This window comes from Pteropus alecto, unplaced genomic scaffold (assembly GCF_000325575.1).
Source record: "Pteropus alecto unplaced genomic scaffold, ASM32557v1 scaffold86, whole genome shotgun sequence".
Lineage (NCBI taxonomy): Eukaryota > Metazoa > Chordata > Mammalia > Chiroptera > Pteropodidae > Pteropus > Pteropus alecto.
This window is the reverse complement of record NW_006442109.1, coordinates 27,466,758-27,485,231: the sequence shown is the minus strand read 5'-3', so window position 1 is coordinate 27,485,231 and position 18,474 is coordinate 27,466,758. Positions and strand designations below refer to the sequence as shown.

General features: G+C 50.3%; 1 protein-coding gene across 1 annotated transcript in view; it reads left to right on the top strand.

The window, feature by feature from the left end:
* MAPKBP1 (mitogen-activated protein kinase binding protein 1) overlaps positions 1-18,474 on the top strand; it is a 51,188-nt gene that overhangs the window by 29,693 nt on the left and 3,021 nt on the right. Inside the window, exons 4-30 of the mRNA XM_006920466.3 lie at positions 4,381-4,443; positions 4,636-4,693; positions 5,431-5,601; positions 5,986-6,123; positions 6,352-6,534; positions 7,109-7,269; positions 8,057-8,246; positions 8,817-8,963; positions 9,178-9,353; positions 10,182-10,273; positions 10,537-10,662; positions 11,038-11,108; positions 11,272-11,393; positions 12,048-12,123; positions 12,234-12,345; positions 12,526-12,589; positions 12,833-12,967; positions 13,174-13,310; positions 13,520-13,575; positions 14,657-14,893; positions 15,359-15,525; positions 15,766-15,911; positions 16,033-16,230; positions 16,402-16,486; positions 16,782-17,065; positions 17,289-17,885; positions 18,318-18,403. Coding sequence (XP_006920528.1) covers positions 4,381-4,443; positions 4,636-4,693; positions 5,431-5,601; positions 5,986-6,123; positions 6,352-6,534; positions 7,109-7,269; positions 8,057-8,246; positions 8,817-8,963; positions 9,178-9,353; positions 10,182-10,273; positions 10,537-10,662; positions 11,038-11,108; positions 11,272-11,393; positions 12,048-12,123; positions 12,234-12,345; positions 12,526-12,589; positions 12,833-12,967; positions 13,174-13,310; positions 13,520-13,575; positions 14,657-14,893; positions 15,359-15,525; positions 15,766-15,911; positions 16,033-16,230; positions 16,402-16,486; positions 16,782-17,065; positions 17,289-17,885; positions 18,318-18,403 — 4,078 coding nt within the window. The remainder of the gene's footprint in view (positions 1-4,380; positions 4,444-4,635; positions 4,694-5,430; positions 5,602-5,985; positions 6,124-6,351; positions 6,535-7,108; positions 7,270-8,056; positions 8,247-8,816; positions 8,964-9,177; positions 9,354-10,181; positions 10,274-10,536; positions 10,663-11,037; positions 11,109-11,271; positions 11,394-12,047; positions 12,124-12,233; positions 12,346-12,525; positions 12,590-12,832; positions 12,968-13,173; positions 13,311-13,519; positions 13,576-14,656; positions 14,894-15,358; positions 15,526-15,765; positions 15,912-16,032; positions 16,231-16,401; positions 16,487-16,781; positions 17,066-17,288; positions 17,886-18,317; positions 18,404-18,474) is intronic.

Here is an 18,474-nt window from a genome sequence, read left to right as displayed (position 1 = left end):
CTTTCCCTAGTGGACTGAGGAGCTTGTTCAAAGATCAAAGAAGATAGAGGAGGCTCCCACATCACTGTTTTTGAGGTCTGTTCTCTTGGGAGGACCTCAACAAGCTGGGCAAAGGGAGAACCTTGGATACCTTCCGCCCTTACTTCAACATCTGCAATGTTGTCCCCATAAATGTGACCATGGGTTGGTCTCTTTTGTCCTCTTTCTCTGTGTTGGAAGATTTCCAAATTCGAATAATTAGTAAAATTTCCAGCTTAAGGGCCTACCTCTGTGTGTTTCCCTTTTTTGTATGTTTCCCTCCTTTATTTGACTCTTCCATGCCACACCTGGCTATACTGTGTGTATATGTGTTGGGGGTGAGGAGAAGGGAAGGGTTGCCTCAGACAGCCATCTTTCTATCTACATTGTATTTTTTACACATACACACACACGTGCTACTCTCCCTCCTCCTCCGATCATGGAGTTGAATTTAGGAGGAGGAAAAAATGCTGTGGCCTATCAAGACTCAGAATTTGTGTGCAGTGACTTAGAAAGTGTTTTAAACAGTTTGAAGCATTGCCTTTGAAGGTCAGGATGCTGCTTTGGGATGATAGGTTTAAAAGAAAACTCAAAAGCTTACCATAGAGCCCTCATCACCTGTTGTTCTGGATTTGGAATGTGACTGGCTAAATATGCATTGAGTCAGTTTAAGTCAGATCAGCTCTCCACTGAAGCCCTCTGCCATGGTTTATCTGCTGCTGATTAGAAAGCTAGGTAACCTGTACCCACTCAGACTAGAAGCCATTGCTAGAAAGAAGAGCCTACAGAGGGCCTCCTCGATAGGTCAGCACAGATAGCAGAAGGTTCAGCAAACATCAGCCTGAAAACTTGCTCGGGGTATCATATCATTTCCCACACACTGAATAAAATATTAAAATCTAAATATTTAAATCTATGAACTTTGAACTATAACTGCTAATAATTTTCACTGTGCTTGTTCTGATTTTCTAAAATTCTGTAACCTAAATCCCTTTACCCTCAAAGTGCCCCAGTCTTCTTTCCCTCTTCTCAGAGGCTTCTGCCCTCATTACCTTGCACATTAATTCATTGTGCTTCATGTCTTTCAACTTCAGTTTTCTCTTTTTCTCCCCACTCACTCCATTCTGCTTTTCTTAGAGCACTACTTCTGGAATCCTGACTGTGTTTTGCTTTAGTTGAGTGGCCTTGAGCAAATTACCTCAGTGCTCTGAACTTGTGCATCTATAAAGTGGGGATAATTGTACCAGCATTCCAAGGTTGTTTTAAGGATTAGCTAAGACCAGACATCTTAGGTGCTGCTACATGGAAAGTGCTTGATAAGTGGTAAGTGCTTGATAAGTGTGAAGAGCAGTAGAACAGTTACTTGAGGAAATGGACACCTTTGTGTTTAGAGTTCATTGAAACTCTTGTGTGGTGCTTTTTAACTTAGCCAGGAGATGTTACTTCTGTTATCTTTCCATGCTTCTGTGCTGCTGTCTTAGACAATTATGGTAGTTTCTCCCTCAGTATTCCCCCATCCCTTCCTTGCTACCTTCTAAGCTTGTCATCTAAGTCAATGAAGATGCAGAGACTTTCTTCCTCCGACCTTATTCCAACTCTTCTTTCTTGGTTGCCTCCCCAGGACAAAAAATAAAGCATCATTTAAAGTTTTTACCATTACTAGGCTCCTAACAGGATTCACCTGCATTCTTCCTAAGGAAAAACCTGACATAATCCCTTAGCACCTCATTCCCCACTGCCAGGAGTCCCCTTTCAGCTTCATTTCCATGTTCCAAGAGTAGTAATAGTAACATTTTCCATTCGTTTGGCTTCTAATGTGTGTCTGAAAAAATCAGTTAATCTTCACAGGAGTCTTATGAGCTAGATCCAAGAGTCTCTCTCTCTTTTTTTTTTTTATAGATAAGGAAACAGTTTTGTCACTTACCCAAGGTCACAGAGGTATACATGGCAGAACAAGGACTCAAACCCTGGCCTCTGACTTCAAAACCCACAATGTCCCCATTGCCCCACACTGCCTCGATGAGGATCCAGAGGTCCTCGGTCCCTTCTTTCATAGAAGACAGGAGTAGGGAGGAGAGCTGGGGCCTACTGATACCCCACAGGACCAAGCTAGTGGACCAGGGGAGGCATTCACCCATTTAATGAATGGCTCTTGATCAACTGCAATAGGCCAGACTCTGCTAGGCCCAGGAGACAAAGCAGCAAGGCAAACCAGACCCAGTTCCCACCCTCATGGAATGCAGTCTAGTGGGAGAGGTGATCAAAAATGAATGTAAAATTGCAGCTGTGATAAATGTTACACAAGATTGATACACTGTGTGGTGATGACAGCATATTCATAGGCCTTTCAACCTGAGATCTGAATGAAGGCTAGGGTTAACTAGTTGGGAAAAGGAGAGCTCCATCAAAGACCCTGTAGAAAGAGGAGCATAGCAAGTTTAAAGGGAGTGAAAGAATGCGGTGGAGCATAGTGCATGGTAAGGCCGGAGAGTGAGCAGGGGGTCACACCACCCAGGGCCTTCATGGGCACTTTAAGGAGTTTGGTCTTAGAAGCTCCCCAGGGATTATCAGCAAAGGGTGACACCATTAGAGGTGCATGAGTGTTTGAGCACTGGAGAGTCCTGGCTTAGCTGTTTATCAGAGCCTAGCTTTCTGAATCTAGGTTTCCTCACCTCAAAATTTTGGAGAGTTGGACCAGGTGATCTCTAAAGTCACTTAATATAGAACATTTAATTCCTTCCATCCTTCCTTCCAGCTCCAAGGTCCTAAAAGTCTATCTGTTTTGGAAGAATTAGGCTCCCTGTATCCTGGATTGCCCCTAACAGAAACTGAGCAAGTGTGCCTGGGGTGTGTGTGTGTGTGTGTGCGTGCGTGCGTGCGTGCGTGTGTGTGTGTGTGTGTGTGTGTGTGTGTTTTGGGACAGAAGAGGGAGAATGATGGGGCACAGAGCTTCTAAAGCAATCTGATTTTTGTCATATGTTAAAAAACTCTCCTGACATGGCATTCTGGAAGGGAAGCAGGAGACTGCAAGTTGGTATAAAGAGAAAAGAGAGAAAGGAATGAAGAAAGGGTAACATGGAAAGATCAGGGGATGGGGAGAGAAGGAGAAAGAAAACAGTGGGGAAGGATTTGGGGGATCGGGTTAGAAGAGAAGAGGATGTGACTCAGGAATTCAAAGGCTTTTGGTCTGCTTGGCAGTTCTGGGCATACCTGGTACACCTCAGAGATCCTAGCATCTCCAGAGATTGCCTGTGGAATTTGCATATTTAAGTGGTTTATTGAGCCTAAGATGCTGAGCACTCAGTAGCAGCTTATAGCTTATACTCACCTTTGCTTTAAGTTTCTAGCAAATGTGGGGTCAGGGGATTTCCTACTAAACAAGGTTGGGTCTGGGGGTTGTCTCCCTCTGCTTATTCTCTACACATTCCCTTACCTGGAGCAGCAAGCCCCATACTTGCTCCTGTCAGCTAGTTACAGTGCTGATGATGTGGAGGCAGATGCACAATGAGCCTAGGCCTGCTGACAGCCAAGGAGCCTAAGGGAGAACACTGCCTGGTTATGCCTTCTGGCTTCTTGCCCCTGACTCCTATCATCTAGCCTCTCTGGAGCTGCCTCTGGAAAGTCACTCTGAATCTGCTGGCATCTAGCCTTGACGCCTGATTGAGAGGGTACTCCCAGCCTTTTCTGTAAGGCAGGTCAAGTCTTCTCATAACCTGGAGGGTCCTTTTCAGAGGTCAGGGATTTTCAGGGCTGAGCCCTGGAGCTCTTAGGCACTGAACAGGCTGCTCCAGGCCCTCTCAAGCTCTCTCTTCCCCTCCCCTTAGTCTTACTGAGCTTTCCTGCAATTTTGGTCCCATGCCTCTTCTTCATCTGACATGTAGAGGGTGTGGGGGGCTGGCTCCTTCCAGGTATACATGTGGATGCACACCTGAGAGGCCTCACCCTTCCTTGGAGCACAAATTCTTGATACAAGTGTGACTCCAAGCCTGTGAACTGGCCATGTACCTGTGGCCTGTTTTGCCAAATCACTTGTACTCTCCCCACCTGCACCCCTTCCTGAGTTATGTGCGAGAGCTGTGGGAAGATCGTTGTCCCTGATGCCCTTTGTGAGTGTGATCAGAGATGGTGCTAGTGCTTAGTTGACCCGGTGGGGATAGGCTTCCAGGGAGTCCTTTCACCCTCAAGGAGCTGCAAAGATAGGCCCTTGTGGGCAGGGAAAGGAAGGAAGAACAGGTTGCAGTCATTTGCCGTCAGTGGCAAGTGGATCCCCTCTGCTGGGTGACTGGAATTCCCAGGTAGTGTGGGAGCTCCTGGGAGAGCTGTGGTTTCGTGTTAAGTCTGTTGTCTCACTCGTCTCCCCAGGTGTGTGGTCGTGCTGTTCAATCCCCGGAAACACAAACAGCACCACATCCTCAACAGTTCCAGGTAAATGGGTATGGGCCCTCAGGGAGCACCTCTTTCTCCTGGAGACTTTGAGGAGGGCACTGTCTGGGGTTCTCTGGGGAAATGCCACATGTGCCATCGATGTTTGCTGGTTTTGCCTTTTGAGGGGACTGTGAGGGAGCCAGGCTTAGGCCAGGCTGCCAGCACCCCTCTGACCTGCCTCATCTCTTACAGAAAAACTATCACTGCCCTTGCCTTCTCCCCTGATGGCAAGTACTTGGTCACTGGAGAGGTAAGTGAAGAAAGAGGACTGCAGTTTTCTGAAGAGGGTAGGAGGCCTGGCCTCAGCACAGAGTTACAATCCTAGGCCTAGTTAAGGCTGCTTGCCACTTTGACTTCGTGAACAGATGCCAAATCCTGTTTTTTGCTATACCTTAAACTGTGGTTCTTGAGCTTTAGTGTATATCAGAATAACCTGGAGGGCTTGTTAAATTGCACAGTGCAGGGTTTCTGATTTTGTAGGTCTGGGATGGGACTCCAAAATCTGAATTTCTAACAAGTTCCCACATCATGCTGTTTCTGCCGGTTTGGGAATCACCCTTTTAGGGAAACACTGCCTTAGAATGTTCCTTGTCCCCGGAGGCCCCCTTCTGGGCACATGAAGAATACCTCTACCTTCTCAGTCTGAAAGGGAGGTCATGGGGGCAGAAGTAGGCATGAGTAGTAGTGGTCCTCAACCCTGGCTGCCCATCAGGATCACTTGGGGAACTTCGAATAAATAGAGGTGCAGACCCTTATCCAGAGATATTGAACAAAATCTGGGGCCTTTTTCTCCCCGATAATCATTGTTGTCTTGAGATATTTATTGTGTTTCTTCTCTACTTTTTCCTTGTGTAGCACTCTGCCCTTGACCAAGAGGTCATTAGAGAGATTGTATCCAATTGCTGGGGATGCAGGGGTCCCTACTCTGAAAGGGTAGGGGGTGCTGTGTGCCTCTGGCCCTCACTTCTAGTTCTTGCCTCCCTGCAGAGTGGTCACATGCCTGCCGTGCGGGTTTGGGATGTGGCTGAACGTTGCCAGGTGGCAGAGCTGCAGGAGCATAAGTATGGTGTGGCTTGTGTGGCCTTCTCTCCTAGTGCCAAGTACATTGTCTCCGTGGGCTACCAGCATGACATGATCGTTAACGTCTGGGCTTGGAAGGTGAGTAGGCTGGGTGGGCTGGCCCGGCAGCCTCATGGGGGTCCAAGGGCCTGTTGGGGCACCAGGAAGATGCTGACCTGAGCCCCTTTACTCCACTCTGCTGATCTCAGTCTCATTCTGGAAAGTAATCTGAAGCAGGAAAGAACAACCATATAGCCAAGCATGTTGGTAAAAAGGGGCTAGTGTCATCTCTTTGAGGATCGCCAGAGGAAATGAATCTATTCAACTCCTGAAAGAAATTCTCCTCCCTCCCCTTTTTACTCTGACCAGTAAATCCTGGAAACTTTTTGAGTACAAATCCTATCTAACCCTCTATCCTCTGAGCCTCTTTCTTCTTAGCTCCAAGAGGCAGACCCTTGATTTTTCCTTTGGCTTTCCCTCCAGAAAAACATCGTGGTAGCTTCCAATAAGGTGTCCAGTCGGGTGACAGCAGTGTCCTTCTCTGAAGATTGCAGCTACTTTGTCACTGCAGGCAACCGGCACATCAAGTTCTGGTACCTCGATGACAGTAAGACCTCAAAGGTGAGATGCTGAGGCTGAAGTAGCCATCAGGGTCAGGGCCAGCTCAGCCCACCTTAGAAGACCTTGCTCCCATTTGGGCCCCTCTTTGCTTGCTCAGCAGACATACAGAAGTTCTGGATAAGCCAGATACTCTCTGGGCCGAGGAATAGTCTCAAAGAGCCAGGGGCCCTGGTTTCCAGAGGTGGGCTCTGGGGTAGATGGGTGGGCAACAGCGGTATTTCTCCACAGGTGAATGCCACTGTGCCCCTGCTGGGTCGCTCAGGGCTGCTGGGAGAACTACGGAACAACCTGTTCACTGATGTAGCCTGTGGCCGAGGGAAGAAGGCAGACAGCACCTTCTGCATCACATCCTCAGGGCTCCTGTGCGAGTTCAGTGATCGAAGGCTTTTGGATAAGTGGGTGGAGCTGAGAGTAAGTACTTCTGGCTCAGTGGTTTGGGAGTGCCCGTATCTTAGCTCAGGGGAGAACTGATGCCTATAGCTTCATACCACAGGCTGGGCCCTCATGCATGCAGGGGGGGACCCCAGGAGAAAAGCTTGAGGAAGCCAGAGTTTGGCCCAGTTCCAACCTGTGGAGATCTGTATAACTGCCTCCTCTCTGCTCTCTTTCTGTCTTTCTTTCCCCTGCTTTCCTCTTCTGCTCAGAACACAGACAGCTTCACAGTAAGTGGTGCCTAGACTCTCCTCTCTTTCTCAAGCTGTTTCTTTCTCTTTGCTGGGTTCTTCCTACTTGGTTTTCTTTGCCAAAACCTCTAGTAACTTTGAGGGGTCCCTGACTCCCATCCCCCCAAATGTAGCTGTGGTTCCTCTGGCCACCTGTTCTTGGAGGGAGGGGCATTTCTAGATGACAGCTGAGAGGCTTAGTCTAGAGCAGCTGGGCTGCTTTTCCCTTGCCCCTGCCTTGGCTGGTCTCTCCTCTTGGCAGGTGACTGTTGAGGAAAGGCTGGGCAGGTGACCCTTGCTGACCTGAGCCCCTCTGCTTACAGACCACCGTGGCCTACTGCATCTCTGTGAACCAAGACTACATCTTCTGTGGTTGTGCTGATGGCACTGTGCGCCTCTTCAACCCCTCTAACCTACACTTCCTCAGCACCCTGCCCCGACCCCATGCTCTGGGGACAGACATTGCCAGCATCACTGAAGCCAGGTGAGCTATGTGGGCCCCCTACCTTCATTTAGAGCCTCACGCTGTGCCCAGCCTTCCCTGGCTGTGCTTCATGGAACAAGGTGAATAGTGTATCGATGCCCCAAAGAGTACCAGAACACCTTTGTAGACAAAAAAATTAAGGTTTATTGGTACTAGTTGTAACCAAGGAGAACCAGGGACTATCTTAGGAAGTGGGGCGTATGATAAGTAGCAGGGAATATTGTAAGATTTGAACTGTGTGAAGTGATTTTATGAATAGTTCAAGAGATTGAAGTTTTGCTCTGGTTGGATGCTATTAGGAAGGCGGGAGCAATTCTCTAATTGGACAGCCTAATAATTTTTATCTAAAAGTTGGGAGCTAAAGCTGTAATTGGTAAAGAAGCAGCAGTCAATCTTTATAGATGGGAAAGAATGATGTTCGGTCATATCTGTGGTTTGTGCAGTGATCTTGTTTTTATCTGTGCCCAGACACAATGACAGAGTAGTTTTGTTTTTATTTTGCTCTGTCATGGCCACAGAGTGACCTTGTGTGTGACATTCTGTGACATTGTTTGTGTTCAACAGGAGAACACCATGGCCCAGCAGCTAGTGCAGGTCAGCTCCCAGCTGACAGCTGTCAGGGGTTGCTTTTTTCTTTCTTAAGCAATTGCTTTCAAACCTGCAGATCTGGAGAGGGCTTCCCATGCTCTGCTCCTTCCTTCATGGGCTGGCTTTAGTTTTCATTCCCTTCAGTCGTTCATTTTATCAGCTCCTCACTCACCAGTTTACCCTGTCCTCTCTCCCACAGTCGCCTCTTCTCTGGAGCGGCCAATGCCAGGTATCCAGACACCATTGCATTGACCTTTGATCCCAATAATCAGTGGCTGTCTTGTGTATACAACGACCACAGTATTTATGTTTGGGACGTGAGAGACCCCAAGAAAGTGGGCAAGGTGTACTCGGCTCTGTATCATTCCTCCTGCGTCTGGAGTGTGGAGGTATGTGGGCTGGGCTGGCTTGAGACTGACCAGATTTGTTGGGATACCATTGTGAAGATGGAAAGTGGGGATCCCCAAGTATAATGTTACGTTCCTGCTTCCTCCTCGTTTCTTCAGCAACACCCCTGTGTATCTGTCTAGCCTCAGATGGGTCCTGAGGATTGAGTTTGAATTTTCGTGCTTATGTATCTTAGACTTTTAATGTGCCACTGTCCATCCTTAGCTTCACCTTGTTCTAGGCTGGGTGTTCTTGGACAAGTTTCTGAACTTGACTGAGCCTCAGTTTCCTCAGTTTGTAAAGTGACGTACCTGATTCATCTAATTGTTCTAAGTGTTAAATGAAATAATGTAAGTGGGGGATAGAGAAGAGTCCTGGTGCATAGTGGGTACTTGGTTAATGTGCTTTCCCTTAGTGATTATGAAGATGATCTATTAGTTACAGCTTGCTGACTGTGTGACTGGGCTAAGTCTTGGCCAGCATTATCCCTTTAATCGCATTCCCTTCTCCCTGGGCAGGCAAGAGACTGCTCCCTACCTAGAGATCTGATTTTGTTCCCTTTGCTCCTTTAGGTCTACCCTGAAGTGAAGGACAGTAATCAGGCCTGCCTGCCCCCTAGTTCCTTTATCACCTGTTCCTCGGACAACACCATTCGCCTGTGGAACACAGAGAGCTCTGGGGTGCATGGCTCCACTCTGCACCGAAACATCCTCAGCAATGTGAGCCCTGAGGCCTTAGGGCCCCACTCCACACTAATATCCCCATCCCCTCAGCCTTCACACCTTCTCAGGAATTGGGTCCCCAGACTGTGATCTTCCAGCTCTTATTTGACTGAGCTCAGAGAGCCAAAGGTTTATCTTGTCCAGCATTCCTCTCCCCTTGCGGTTGTACTGAGTCAGGCCTGCCTTATCTACTTCTCCTGACCTCCACTAGGACCTCATTAAGATCATCTATGTGGATGGGAACACTCAGGCCCTGCTGGACACTGAGCTGCTTGGAGGAGACAAAGGTGACGGGTCCCTGATGGATCCCCGTGTGGGCATCCGCTCTGTGTGTATCAGCCCCAATGGACAGCATCTAGCTTCGGGGGACCGTATGGGCACGCTCAGGTAATGTGAGGCCTGGAATGGGTATTGACAGCCTTCCGTGGTACAGGCCAGAGAATTTAGGTCCCCAAGTACAGAGCTTTAGAAAAATTTGGCCCCAAAAGATTGGGGATCAAGATATCTATATACATGGAAAGATAATAACTTTAAATGAAGAAACCCAGCAGAAACCATCTCAACCAATGATCAAGCTTAACATCCTCATATCAATGTCATGAAGCTCATAATATGATATACTAAAAAGGACATAGCATTGTTTCTGTGGTATTCTTGCCCAAAATGCATAAATTTTGTCCAATCTTGAGAAAACATTAGACAAACCCAAGTTGAGGTATTTGCGACAGAGTACCTGTACTGATCAATACTCTTCAAAAGTGTCAAGGTCATGAAAGGTAAAGAAAGACTGAAGAACTGTTGCAGACTACAGTTCTTTTTGGTTCAAAAAGATCGGGGATCAAGATATCTATATACATGGGAAAGAGCAATAATAACTAAAAGTACACCAGATGGGATCCTGGGGATCCATTAAAGGATATTGTGGAAAAATTGGTGAAATTCAAATAAAGCCTTAAATTAATAGTATTGTACCAGTGTAGATTTTATGGTTTTGGTAATTGAACTGTTCTTATGTATGATGTTAACATTGGGGAAAGATGAGTAAAGGAAATATGGAAACTCTGTATTCATTGCAACTTTTCTTGAAGCCTAAAAGTTCAAAAATAAATAATAAATTTTGAAAAAGGTTGGGGGAGAGGTGGTAGCAAAGGAAGCAGGGTGAGTCTCTCCTTCTGAAGCCTGGCAGTGACCTCCTTCCTCTCCTCATCTTTGCAGGGTGCATGAGTTACAGTCCCTAAGTGAGATGCTGAAAGTGGAGGCCCATGACTCAGAAATTCTGTGCCTGGAGTACTCTAAGCCAGACACAGGTAAGGAGGATGCCTGGTCCCTAGCCCAGAATGGTACAGGCCTGCACCATTCCTGCCAGTGCCACTTATATCTGTCCCGGCTTTTGGATGTTGGACCGTAAGTCCTTTGATTCATTTGGTGTCTTTGTAGGTATAAGGAAGGACAACTCCATCTGTGCTTCGTGATTCACTTGGCTTAGGGATATAGGCTCAGCCTCTTTGCCAGACCTAGATATGGGCCTGCTCTGGGCACTCGTGGGCTGATAGAGTTCTTCTAACCCCAGGTCTGAAGCTGCTAGCCTCGGCAAGCCGGGACAGGCTGATCCACGTGCTGGATGCTGGACGAGAGTACAGCCTACAGCAGACATTGGACGAGCACTCATCCTCCATCACTGCTGTCAAGTTTGCAGGTGGGGGCAGGGCAATCGAGATACATTCTGCCACATACCACCAACATCCCCTCCACCCACTGCCACCTGCCTCCTGCTTCCATGAGAAGGGCGTGCCTGTCACGTGGGGTGTGGGGGATGTTAGACAGCAGCTGGAAGGCCTGGGGCTGGAAGACAGGTGAAATGTAGACTCTCAGTCCAGGGGACCTGAGCCAACCAGGTTGGTTGATAATAGGAAGAAAGGAAAGCCTAGGTTTGGAGGGAAGCATCCTGATTTACTTGGTTGTCCTAGCCATGTGGAGTAGCTTGATAGGGGAGGGAATACTGAGGGAAGGCAGAGGAAGGGCTGGTCCTGTGTGAGAGCAGTGGGAATAGCTAGGCCCCCTTCCTCCATAGCCAGCGATGGGCAAGTCCGCATGATCAGCTGTGGAGCAGACAAGAGCATCTACTTCCGTACTGCACAGAAGGTGAGGGGACGGGGCTTCCCTGAATGGGGCAGTGGGTGGTGGTAGGGGTCTCTACCAGTCCCCTACCTGAGATTGTAAGAGGTAAAGAGAGGAGAAAGCAGGGATCTCTGGGCCTGGTGAGGTGTTTGGGCTTGGGGTCTGCCCACGTGCTCCACCCCTGCAGTCTGGAGATGGAGTACAGTTTACACGGACACACCACGTGGTACGGAAGACGACCCTCTATGACATGGATGTGGAGCCCAGCTGGAAGTACACGGCTATTGGCTGCCAGGACCGAAATATTCGGTGGGAATCCCTTTCTCAGACCATCTGACCACACTCCTTCATGCCCAACGGGGTCAGCTTTAGGCAGCTCAGTCCCTATGTCTGTCTTGTCCAGGACTTTGTGCCCCCTTGAGCCTACAGAATGAGTACTTTGCCTCACCCAAGAGGTGGCAGTCCCTTCAGTGTTGGGGAGTGGTTCCCATAGAGAATGGGGCTGGGAATGAGTGCTGGCATTACTGCCACCCAGGTATGCTTGATCATGACCTCCTCCTCGTGTGAATGAGAATATGTTTCTTTACAGCATCTTTAACATCACGGAAGACGACCCTCTATGACATGGATGTGGAGCCCAGCTGGAAGTACACGGCTATTGGCTGCCAGGACCGAAATATTCGGTGGGAATCCCTTTCTCAGACCATCTGACCACACTCCTTCATGCCCAACGGGGTCAGCTTTAGGCAGCTCAGTCCCTATGTCTGTCTTGTCCAGGACTTTGTGCCCCCTTGAGCCTACAGAATGAGTACTTTGCCTCACCCAAGAGGTGGCAGTCCCTTCAGTGTTGGGGAGTGGTTCCCATAGAGAATGGGGCTGGGAATGAGTGCTGGCATTACTGCCACCCAGGTATGCTTGATCATGACCTCCTCCTCGTGTGAATGAGAATATGTTTCTTTACAGCATCTTTAACATCAGCAGTGGGAAGCAGAAGAAGCTATTTAAAGGGTCACAGGGTGAGGATGGCACTCTGATTAAGGTAAGGGCCCAGAAGGATGGGCACTGGGCCAGAGAACAGAAGGACGGGCTGCTAGGTGGAGAGAGACTGGTGCTTCCCATCCTCTTCCAGCTGTGTGTCCCACCCCTCAGGTGCAGACAGACCCCTCAGGGATCTACATTGCCACCAGCTGTTCTGACAAGAACCTCTCCATTTTTGACTTCTCCTCAGGCGAGTGCGTGGCCACTATGTTTGGCCACTCAGGTGAGTGTAGCCCAGCACTCTACCCTTGGAACTTTACTCTTTCTTCCTTTGGTTTCTTAGGCCCATCCTATCTGCCTGCCCCTCCCTTCTAGCCAACCCACTTCCCCTTGCCACTGTTGGAACAGAAGCTTGGCTGGGACTTTTGAGTGGCTTATAGGCCATATTCGTTGTTCTTCACAGAGATTGTCACTGGCATGAAATTTAGTAATGACTGCAAACATCTCATCTCTGTGTCAGGGGACAGGTAAGCGGAAGCCACAGATTCTTCCTCTGTGCCACAAATACATCCTGCTCCTCCTCTTTCTTCACCCCAATAATGTCTCTGTCAATTAGGGCTGAACAAGGATATTTCTTGACTGGGCCTGACCTGGCACTAGAGGGTGGCTTTGGTGTCCTTGCCAGCCCATGGAGAAGGGGGACGGATGGTGTTGCCACCCCCAGGGTCCTACCCTAACCATCCCTCACCCAACTTTGTGGCTCTACCCAGCTGCGTATTTGTGTGGCGCCTGAGCTCTGAGATGACCATCAGCATGAGGCAGCGTCTGGCCGAGCTGCGCCAGCATCAGCGAGGGAGCAAGCAGCAAGGACCATCTTCTCCCCAAAGAGCTGCTGGGCCCAACCGGTGAGAACAGAGTATGGGATAAGGGCAAGCAGTGACTGGGCATCCAGATTGCTCACTATGATCTCACTGCTCTTCCTCTTTGCTCTGGACCTGCCATTCAGCAACTCTGTATCCCCCAATGCCCGCTTTTCACAAAAAGACCCATGATGTTGGACTCTTCCTCCTTTGAGTTTTCTCTCTCCATGACCTTCCTTCTCTTGGCACAGGCATGAGGCCCCATCAGTGCTGTCTTCTGGACCAGCTCTCTCATCAGACAGTGACAAGGAGGGAGAAGATGAGGGCACTGAAGAAGAAGAACTTCCAGCTCTGCCTATCCTTGCCAAGGGTACCAAGAAAGAGCGAGGTCTGTAGAAGTCTGTTATGGGGTCAGACAGGAACCAGTTGGTATAGTGGTTAGAACTGCCCTTTCTGGGACTGCGGGGTGTAAGAGCAGTGTAAGCTGAGGAAACTGGAGCATTGTTGTGGCCATGTAGGATATGGGCTGGTGTGGGGCCAGGGCTCCAGGGTCGGGGGCGCAGGAGACACTCTCTCTGACTGCCTGTCTCTGTCTAGCCTCGGTGCCCAGCCCAGCCCTGCCCCGAAGTCTGTCCCACTGGGAGATGAGTCGGGTGAGTCACCATTGTTAAAATGCCCTTCCAAGGTTACAAGAGATGAAGGAAGGTGAAAGCAGGGCTTTCTGGGCCTGGAGAGTTGGGTGTGGGGTCTGCTCACATGCTTTACCCCTTGTGTCCAAGGAAGAGCCTTATGGGGGAAGTTCAGGCAGGTGGGCTGGCCCTAGGTTAGAGATGATGAAGCCCAGGTACTTTTTTCCTGTAGGCCAGGTTGGGGGCCTGCAAGGGTTGGTCTTCCCTAGGAGAGGTACTCCACCCATTCCGTGACCTGGAGGCCTTGGAGTAAATGTGAAAAATACCAGGTTGAGATAGGGAGTAGAAAGAAGGTGTGTGAGCCACACGGTTAGAACTTAAGTTCAAGAAAATCAAAGATTCAAAGAGCAGAAATGTGGAGAAACTAGTTCTGAAGACCTCAGTTTAGGAGGTAAGCTTAGAATTTCAGACCTCAGTTTAGGAGGTAAGGTAGAGGGGAAAGGCCATAACTGAGTGGCTACTTTAACCAGAAGGAGGCTAAAGGCTTTCAGAGCAAGCCCCAGGGCAGCCCAGCCCTCACTTGTCCCATGTCAGGATTTCAAGTGCCAGTACCTTTCATTGTCAGTAGCAGTTACATGGAATGATAGTGGTGTGGTGTCTTTGGCATGTTCTGACAAGGCCAGGAGTCTCAAGGCTGGGCTGTTAGTTAGTTCTTGGTGCCATTGGGGCTGTCCTCAGAGTAGCGGACTTATAGAGACTCCTAGCTTTGAGGTTGCCATGACAGCAGGTGAAGACAGAGACCAGAAGACAGGACGTAGAATGAAGATAAGAGCATGAACTCTGGAGTGAGACTCCCTGAGTTGTAACCCACAGGCAGGCCACTTGTTGTCTATGGGACTTGGACAAGTTATTTAAACCAGCTGTGCTTTGGTTTTTCTCCCATCTATAAATATGAGAATAGCACCTACTTCATGAGGTGGTTTTGAGGTTTAAATGAGCTGATATGTGTAAAGTGCCTAGCACACAGTAAGTGATATATGAATGTTTGCTAAGACTATTGTGTAATTGTTATTGTTATTCCTCTCCCACGCCTGCCCTGCACCAGGCACCGGACACGGTGGAGTTCCTGGACCCAGCTCCTGCAGCCAACCAAAGACCCAGAAGAAGAGGGCGCTGGGCTCAGTCTGGCATTGAGCTGAGTGTTCGCTCCATGCTGGACCTGCGGCAGCTAGAGACACTGACCCCAAGCCCTCGGGGCTGTAGCCAAGACTTGCTGGCCATGAGTCCTTCTGGTCCTGGGAAGCATGATCAGGAGGCCCCTGAGACCTCACATACTATCCAGGTGAGTCAGCTTTCTTCCAGTTCCCTAAAGTTCTCCAGGCAGCCTTAGCCAGCCTTGTGCCAACAGCTGGAGCCTGAGCACTGGTCCAGCTATGCTTGCTCTGCTCATGTGGCATATGGGTAACCTGAACTGCAAAGTCAGAGTAGGGCTGGGCAGGCTGTGTGGTATGGTGATTGATGTGAAGAAGCAAAGGGTAGCCTTTGTCTTGGGTTGGGTTCCTTGGAGGGCTTATGATATTAAGTGGTGGCTGGAGGTTGGCAGCCAGAATGCTAATACAGTACTTCGAGAAGCTCAGGAACACTAGTTGGAGCCCAGCCCAGCTTCTTGGTGTCTGTCCTCAGATTTAGAGTATCCAGCTTCTCCCAGAACGGTGCACACCAAATCCTTACTTACCTACCTCCATCCATTTTCTCAGACTCTCTGTCACATCAACAACTCCAGTAATTGCCCTTTGTATGTTTCCAGAATGAAAAGCACCCTCGGTCTCAGACTTCACAACCCTGTTCCTGCCCCCACATTATCCGATTATTGTCCCAAGAGGAAGGGGTCTTTCCCCAAGATCTGGAGCCTACACCCATTGAAGATGGTATTGTCTACCCGGAGCCAAGTGACAGCCCCACTTTGGATACCAGGCAAGCATCTTTCTTCCACCAGACCCCTGAGGCCATGCAGCCCCCAGTCTCTCTTCCCTTTGAGTGTTCTTTAATGAAAAGAGGGTTGGCCTCAGGGCACTCAGGCTTGCCTGCCACTTCACCACTGCCTCATCCCCAGTCCTGCTCATAGGTGGGGAGAAGGAAAGCAGGAGTCTAGTGGGCTGCTGCTTACCCCTGCTCTTCTTTTCCCTCTTCTTTCCCCTGCCGCCTTCCCGACAGTGAGTTCCAGGGGCAGGCATCAGCGCGAGGGACCCTGGGAAGAGCGTATCCAAGCAGCAGGGGCTCAGAGAAGCATAGCCCTGACAGTGCCTGTTCTGTGGATTATAGCAGCAGCCGCCTTTCTAGCCCTGAGCACCCCAATGAAGGTGAGGCTGCAGCCTTGAGGGAGGGCCAGAGCCACACAGGTCAGTGGATTGAGGTGGGAGTGGAGACTCTGGCGACAGATGGGTGCAGTGTGATGCTTCTTTCTCTCTCCCCCACATCCAGACTCTGAGAGCACGGAGCCCCTGAGTGTGGATGGCATTTCCTCAGACCTTGAAGAGCCAGCTGAGGGAGATGAAGAAGAAGAGGAAGAGGAGGGAGGCCCTGGCCCCTATGGACTGCAGGAAGGCAGCCCCCGTACCCCGGACCAGGAGCAGTTTCTAAAACAGCACTTTGAGACTCTGGCCAATGGATCTGCTCCAGGTGTGGTCAGAGGCCCAACATTTGGTCACTGTAATCTGCCCTGCTCCCCTTTTTGTCTGGCTAAGAGGGAGGGTCCAAAGGCAGAGCATGCCCTGGGGTTGCCTTCTCGGGGGTGGGGGAGAATCTGGGGCAAGGGCTTCCTTCATTTTATGATTTCTGTCACCTTGGCAGGAGGCCCTGTCCGAGTACCAGAGAGGACAGAGTCTCAGAGCATCTCTTCACGATTCCTGTTGCAAGTGCAGACCCCCCCACTCAGGTATGCTCCCCACAGCAGTTCTTGCTCTCCCACAAGGAGCTCCAGCTCTCCTGACCTCCCAGTGCTCCTAATAGGGGGACATTTCTGCCCCTGGGGCAGCATGTAGCCCTTCTCTCTCTAAGGCTTGTCTTTCCACGTCCAACAGTATTTTGTACTTCCAAGTTTTGGGGCTGGCTGACTTTGTGCCTGCCCTTCTCTCCTAGTGCTTCCCTAGTGTTGAGAGAGCTTCTCCCTATCTTGGCAGGGGAGAGCCTTAAGCCTCCTCTGGGCCTTCTTCCACATTTCTTCCCTTTAGGGAACCATCCCCATCTTCCTCAAGCCTAGCACTGACGTTGAGACCAGTCTTGATGCCACAGACTTCTGGCGAGCAGCTGAGAGGCAGTCGTGCCAATCCTCCAGGAGCACCCCCAGAGGCGGAGCCTACCCCCGGAAATCCTGGCCCCCAGCAGGCAGCCCCTGTGCTGTTGCCACGACGCCGTCTCAGCCCAGACAGCAGCTGGGCACCCAAGAGAGTGGCATCAACCAGCTCCTTAGGTAGACTCCAGAAGGCCCAATCTGTGCAGAGTCTGGTGCCACAGGGTAAGGAGCCTGGTGGGCTCAGCTCTAGAGTATGGGAAATGTAGAGCACATGAGCATGCTAGAGAAAGGAGGGCCTGATGAGCCCTGATGTGTCACTGTGCTTGCCACTGGGTGTCCTTTAGTGGGTGTGTGCAGGGCATAGCAGCTCCTTGGGAATTGAGCCTTGGCACCTGAGATACCTTCCTCACCATTTGACTTGCATGTATCTCTATCTTCTCTGTAGGGGAGGCTTCTCCACCAGGCCCATTGCTCTTACGAGAGATAGAGGCCCAGGAAGGCCTGCGTTCCCTGCCCCAGGCTGATGGCCGTCTGTCTCGGCCCCGTTCCTACCAGAACCCCACCACCAGTTCCATGGCCAAGATATCCCGCAGCATCTCTGTTGGAGAGAATCTGGGCCTGGAGGCTGAACCTCAAGCTCCTGCCCCTGTTCGAGTCTCACCACTTAGCAAGCTGGCCCTGCCCAGCCGGGCTCACTTGGTCCTGGACATTCCAAAGCCGTTGCCTGATCGTCCTACCCTGGCCACATTCTCACCTGTTACCAAGGGCAGGTCTCCTGGTGAGGCGGAACAGCCTGGCTCCCCAGTGGGCCTAGGAAAGACTCACAGTACATCTGAGAAGCAGGCCTCTTTGGGAGAGAGTACCCCTCCCAGGCCTAGGACAGAATGCCAAGCTCAGCCTGGGTCTAACAGCCCCTGCGCGCAGCACCTGTCAGTGGGCAGCCTTCTCCAAGGCTCTGAGAACTTGCAGCCCCCACCTCCTGAGAAGACTCCCAACTCCATGGAGTGTACCAGGCCAGGGGCAGCCCCAAGCCAGGCCTCAGGTGTGCATGGCTCCCCAGCTCTTATCTCCTGCTCCATCTTCTCTCTTCTGTATCTGTTGGCTGCTCTCTGGCTCTATTCCATTTCTGTGTGTTCAGCCTCTGGTGTTTTTTTGTCTTGTCTGCTCCTGTCTCAGTCCATAAGTCACACGCCTGATGGTGAGACACTCCTGTCAATCTTCATGATCTCCCTGTGACCCACTTGCCTCTCAATGCCTAGCCCTGGGGCTAGGGCTGGCCCTTTCCTTTGGACCTTCTTTTCTGTGTGATGCTGGGAGGGTGTTGGGAAGGAAGAGGCAAGAGGAAAGGATTGAGGGCAAGTGGAGAGGGTGTGATGCTTGTGGGGTAGGCTTGTCCTGCTGAGTGGCTGCAGGTGGGGAGGCCTGAAAGGGCAGCTTTGCTGGGCCTTAACTGAGCTGTCTCTGTCCCTCCCAGAACCAGCAGTGAGCTTGGAGCAGTGTGAACAACTTGTGGCAGAGCTCCAGAGCAGTGTGCGCCAGGCCGTGCAGCTCTACCACTTGGTACGTATTAGGCACCCACCAGTGGGAAGACAGAGCATGTCAGGAATGCTGAGTATCCAGAATAATGATAA